General features: G+C 51.6%; 1 protein-coding gene across 1 annotated transcript in view; it reads right to left on the reverse strand.

The window, feature by feature from the left end:
- Positions 1 to 4,546: 4,546 nt before the first annotated feature.
- The window catches only part of wfs1a (Wolfram syndrome 1a (wolframin)), a gene marked incomplete at both ends in the record, with an annotated part of 9,808 nt that continues 8,401 nt past the window's right edge, over positions 4,547 to 5,953 (reverse strand). The window contains 2 exon segments of the mRNA XM_084454479.1: positions 4,547 to 4,859; positions 4,861 to 5,703. Of these exon segments, the coding sequence (XP_084310605.1) occupies positions 4,547 to 4,859; positions 4,861 to 5,703 (1,156 nt within the window).

Consider the following 5,953-nt stretch of genomic DNA (forward strand, 5'->3'; position numbering starts at 1 on the left):
CACACACCACACACACATACTGTACCGACGTACACACATGCACAGACACACACACCCATACCGTGTGCACATCATCACGCCCACTCAGACATGCAGTACACACACGCATACAGACACGCGTTAACAGAAACACACACACACCAGACACACACACACAATAGACTCACTGTCTCACCACACTGTTGCGATGGAGGAGGCTTAGCTCTGTGGGGATCTGAAGCCAGGAGGGTGACTGGACACTGGGACCCCCGGACCCCCGAGAGCAGCACCGCCGTCTGCCGATAGACCTCCGTCTCCCCTACGAATTTCCAGGAGAGGGTCTGTATATTGCCGAGGTGCAATTGCGCCTCCCAGACTGCAGGGCGGCGATGTCAGAGTCGTTGAGTGGTTCTAGCACGTACACTCCCCCCCCACCACTACCCCCCCGCTCACAAAATGGCTGACACGTCTCGGCTTGTGTGAACAGAGGCTTGACTCAGCCGTCCTAGTCTGTCGGTGTACGACTCGTCAGTGTTCTTATCCAATTACCATGTGCGCTTCTTTCCCCACCACAATATTGTGAACGTTGCCGTACCGTTAGCCGGTTAAGGGCGGAGAATTCCTCGCTCAACATCCACCACAGTGCTGCGCAGCGGGGGAATCACCTTGGCAACTCGCTCTTGGGCCAGTGCTCTTGGAGAACACAAACAAAATGGCCGTTGACCTCTGATGTATTGACCTGGAAGTCATTACAAAACCGCACTCTGTGGTCCTCTTGTCCCAGACACAAGCTTCCCTTATCTAGCAGATGTTATCCCCCTTGATGTTATGCACACCACCATCTACTCCGTCTGTAAATACTCACATCTTGTCACGGTTTTTAACCTGCTTGTTTCAACACCTCAGTCACCGACTCTGCTCCTAGAAGAGCTTCAGGAAATTGGGAGTTAGACCACCCCGCTAACACACCTGATTCAGTTAACAGGCATTCCTGACCCCTCACACCCTCCCTCCCCAACCCTCCTTCGAGAAAACACTGGGAAGGGTCCAAAAGAAGGTCTTGGGGGTGTTAAGGTGCTTAGCTGAACCCTGGCGTGTTAGTAACAGCTTCCAGCTCACAGGTCCCGACAAGATCCAGAAACAGGATCTGACTGATGCCACGGATTCAATGCTGATTAGAGAAATTCCAAACCTGAGTTTGTGTCATGTGCTAATGCCCTCCATACCTACGCTGTATACTGTTTTAAAGGGCTGTATTGTAATGTTTTAAACACCTTTGATTCACAGGGTTAAAAGAGCCCACCCCCTTTACACCTGGCATTAAAATGTGTTTTGGGTGATTTGGGTAATTACAATTGGATAGGGTTTGACCACATTAAGGTACAGGTGTAAATGCACCCAAAATGTTTTGAGGACGGTAGTGAACCGATCCGCCAAACCACCACCATCCAGAGGTGGTCAGGGATGCATTGTGACCACATTGAACACAAGTGTAAGCGCAAATGTGTTTCGAATCCACGTACAGCAATGTTAAACCGATGTGACGTTCGGTTGTTTGAGCTGGATAGAGCAATCTGATCTCAATCAGAAACTTTTTGTGGAGACTTGAGACACATTAATACCAGGGGTAAATGTTATGAGGTTAAATCAAATCTAGACACGATCTAGATATGAGACACATTTTAATGCCAGGTATAAAGACTGTCTCTCTTTCAATCCTCCGTCTGTCTGTGTTCACTGACACGCAACATATTGGAAATTCTTCTTCAATGGACGGCTTCTTTTCTGTAACTGTGACCATGTGTGTTCCCTCAAAGACGCTGTTAAATGTACACTGTTGTTAAATGTACTGTTTGACACCACATACAGACAGGGGGGGTCCAAGTGGAGAATATTGTATTTTGACCCAGGTTAACGAACAAAACAAACTAGATTAATAAAATGTGATCTTGATCAAAACACTGCATGGTGGTAAACGCAACAAGAAACTGGTTTCCATAGTAACGGGAGGGGGGAGCCGCGTCACACGCTTCCCTCTCCTCCAATCATAGCGCAGCAGTAGCTCAGCCTCCATTAGCCTGGGGCCTGTTTGCTTTGCAGTTGTGGTTTCCGGTCTAAGTGGATAGTGACCCAAAAATGGGCCTATCCATGAACCTACGATGCGATGCGGCAAGAACTTCTTCCTGAATAGGCTACTTTGTTTGGTATGTCCATGTTTTATTCGAATTCATAGCAACTGGCGAGACTAGGCTGCTCGATTCGGCATTTCTGTGACAGGATATCAGCTCTAGACCGGAAACCAAGCAAATAGAAAGCAGGCTCTCCCCCATCTTAACAGCATCCAGAGGGCTAGTGAGAGGCCAGCTCTGCGCTCCTGGTGGGGGGTGTTCCAGAAAGGGTTAGCGACACTGAGTTTGCTAACCCAGGGATTCAATTCAATCTCTAGCAAACTCAGTTTTCACTTAACTCGCTTTCTGGAATCCCCCCCCAGGAGCACAGAAACATGTTTACCATCATCCAGTGTGACTAGCCTGTACATATATATATATACATTAGATTAGAAAACATGAAAATAAAGAGACTATTCTTATCTGACAAGCAACATGGAAACTCGAATGAAGGAATGTGAATAAATAGAAGAATATGAACTCTGAGAGAGAAGTGGTCGGGATTCGTTTTGTCTGGGTTCTTGTTATGCAGGTTTTTTGGTGTGTGAACCTCTCTTCTGTCAGGCAAAGGGTACTGTCATCTATCTTCACGACGTCCTCAAAAGAAGGACATTCTTACTTTATTTTACAGATAAGGCACTTTAATTAACACAAGTATCTCTCCATGACATCATCAAAAATCGACGCTACACATCACCAGAAGGGGAAGGCACTTAAGATTCACAGTGAATACCGTAACATCAGCCAACAGACTCTCAGTGGTGCAGAGAAGCAAAACATTAGTAGCCTACTCATGAGGTCTAGGTCTAGATAGTGGCATTGCTTTATCACTCCAGTTGCACATTTGCTTACGTGACGTCATCAAAATGAGACAACCTCATGAGCAAACTGTGGTACAGCATCATTTTTTGGCATCTACACTAGGCCCTACACGACAAAGCAACAATGAAGCAAATCGACAGAAAGCAAAAGAAGTGTAGGTTACAAAATGTTAGCATGCTAAGCTAGGCGAGCTCCCTTTAATTCTATGGAATGAATCGATTTTGAAGACTGTCAAGTGTATGTTGAGGCAGCGATGTTGCCATTCAACCCACCTACTGTATAAGCCAGGCCAGCCTCAGTGTGTACGGGTCAGTGTGTACGTTCTCGCTGTGTACGTTCCCTCAGTGTGTACGTTCCCTCACTGTGTACGTTGTCAGTGTGTAGGTTCTCAGTGTGTGCGTTGTTGTCAGTGTGTACAGGTAGGTTCTCTCGTGTTCGTCAGTGTGTTTCGTCCCATGGTGGGGCTAGAGCGTGGAGCTCTTCTCCGGTGCTGCTGTGCTGTGGTCGCGCCTGGCGCCAGGGTGAAACAGCACACCGGTGTGATAAAGAGCACCACTGCCCAGCACAACGGCTTTGGGACTTGACCAATTAAAACGCCTCCAGATCTCAGAGCCTTATTCTGGTCTGTTGGCACTGTTTGTGTGTGTGTGTGTGTGTGTGTGTATGTGTGTGTGTGTGTGTCTGTACAGTATGTGTGTGCGTCTCTGTGTGTTAGTGTGTGTGTGTTACTGTGTGTGTGTGTATGCGCGTGCTTACTCTGCTCATAATTATAGTAGCCTGAGGGAATTAAGACGCACAACGAAGAAAATGTGACCAAACGGTTGCATTGTCGTGATTAAATACTTGCTATAAACTCTAACACACAATCTAATAATCACTACTATTAAGTACACTGCAAATAAATACTGTACATTCAATAAATACATGCACACCCACTCTCGCACGAGCGTGCGCACACGCACACACACACACATACACGCACACCTACAGTACTGTGTACTGTTGTAAATCTGTGATTAGAGGCACCAAGTAAACTCCCTGACACAACAGCATTTTCAGCTCAAAACAATTCCTACTGTAATACCACGTTTGTAAACTCATGCAAAAAAGGACAATTCCACTGAAATCTTAAACATTTTGTAGTATAAGCTGTAGTATAAGCCTCCGATTTTGCATTTGAACTAATGTCTCTGTTCATGAAGACATGATCGGGAGATGTAAACAACATGACAAAATGACTCCTCGAAGAGAAAAATGAGATCCATCTAACAAACTGTCCTGTCACAGTCCTCCGTCTCTCCCTCCTCCTTCCGTCTCCCCTCTCTCCCTCCCTCCTCTCCCTCTCTCCTCCCTCCCTTTGTTTCTCCTCCCTCCTTCCATCTCTCCCCTCTCCCTCCATCTCTCCTCCCTCCATTTTCCATCGCTCCAATCACAGGTCTCCCTGTCCCTCCATCTCTCTTTCCCCCTTCCCTCTCTCCCTCTCTCTCTCTCCCTCTCCCTCTCTCTGTCTCTCTCTCTCATTCTCTCTCTCTCTCTCCCTCTCCCTCATTCTCTCTCTCTCTGTCCCTCCCGTCTCGTCAGGCGTCGATCTGGGCCGACAGGAAAGGCGAGAAGAAGAAGTCGAAGGCGAACTTGACGGCGCGCAGCGTGGTGCGCCGCCAGTCGCGCTCGATCTTCACCTGCCGGCCGCCGGGCAGCAGCGGGGAGGCGCAGTCCAGGCAGTGGATGGCCTTCAGCTCGAAGGCCGGCGCCCGCGCCCCCAGGCGCCCCTCCAGTTTGGTGCCGAACTCCACCGTGCTCCCCGGCTCCAGGTTGAGCAGGACCTGCCTGAATTCGTGGCTGGCCATCAGGACTATGTCCCAGGCCGGGTCACCCCCCCCCTCCTCCTCCTCCTCCGTCCGGGAGCATGCCCACCGTCACCTCGAAGCGGTAGCTGTCGAAGCGCTTGACGTGGCAGGTGTGCTTCGCCAGCCCCTTGATCTGGCACAGCTCCTCCTCTCCCAGGGTGCCGAGGAGGGGCGGGGCGGCGGCGGCGGCCGTCGTGGCGTTCCTGGGCTCGCACTTGGGATACTTCTCCCCGTAGAGGCAGCGCAGCCAGTCCGCCATGAACACCGGCAGCATGTTGATGACCGACTGCGCGCCGTTCTCCGTCTCCGCCACGCGCACGTGCCGGAAGGTGCCCGCCCAGGTGACGCGGTGGCCCTCCAGGTGCGAGCAGAACACCTGCGTCCGCGCCATGCCCCGGGCGCCCCAGGCCGGTGGTCCGCACGCCTCGCCATACTGCCGCCAGGTCAGCGTGGAGTTGTACACCTTCATGCCCTCGGCGTGGCACAGGTACGTCCAGCACAGCACCACCACCGCCGTCACGCACGCCAGGATGAGCTTGACGGCGCCGCGGTGCGACAGCGAGCGGAACACGTCCAGGATGGACAGGCTGAAGCGCGTCCACAGGCGCAGCGTCACCGGCACGGCGCACACCGCCAGCGTCACCAGCACCTTGGTGAGCTCCAGCTCCAGCAGCCAGCGCGCCACCTGGATCAGCAGCATGGCGGCAAGGCCCATGGCCAGCACGGGCAGGGCGAACAGCAGCAGGAAGTACGCCACGCAGGTGCGGATGAGGCCCACGGCGGACGAGTTCTGCAGCAGCACCACGGCGAACTCGCACCACATGAAGCACACCAGGTAGGGCACCAGGAAGCAGTAGGTGCCGCGGAAGCCGCGCATGCGCGCCATGCTGGAGGGGGAGAGAGAGAGAGAGAGGGGGGGGGAGAGAGAGAGAGAGAGAGGGAGGGAGAGAGAGAGAGAGAGTGAGAGTTAAATCTACCAATATTCCAATTCCAACAGCCAGGCTTCCCTCCTGTCTAGAACGATTTGCAGAAATCACATTGTGACCAGGCCAATCGGACACTGCATTCTAACTGCTGTTCTGTCCCCCAGTGGAACGCTGAAGCCCCTGATTGGGTCCCGTGGTTGATGACGTGGAA

The sequence above is a fragment of the Borostomias antarcticus genome, assembly GCF_949987555.1.
Source record: "Borostomias antarcticus genome assembly, chromosome: 20".
In the NCBI taxonomy this organism is placed as follows: domain Eukaryota; kingdom Metazoa; phylum Chordata; class Actinopteri; order Stomiiformes; family Stomiidae; genus Borostomias; species Borostomias antarcticus.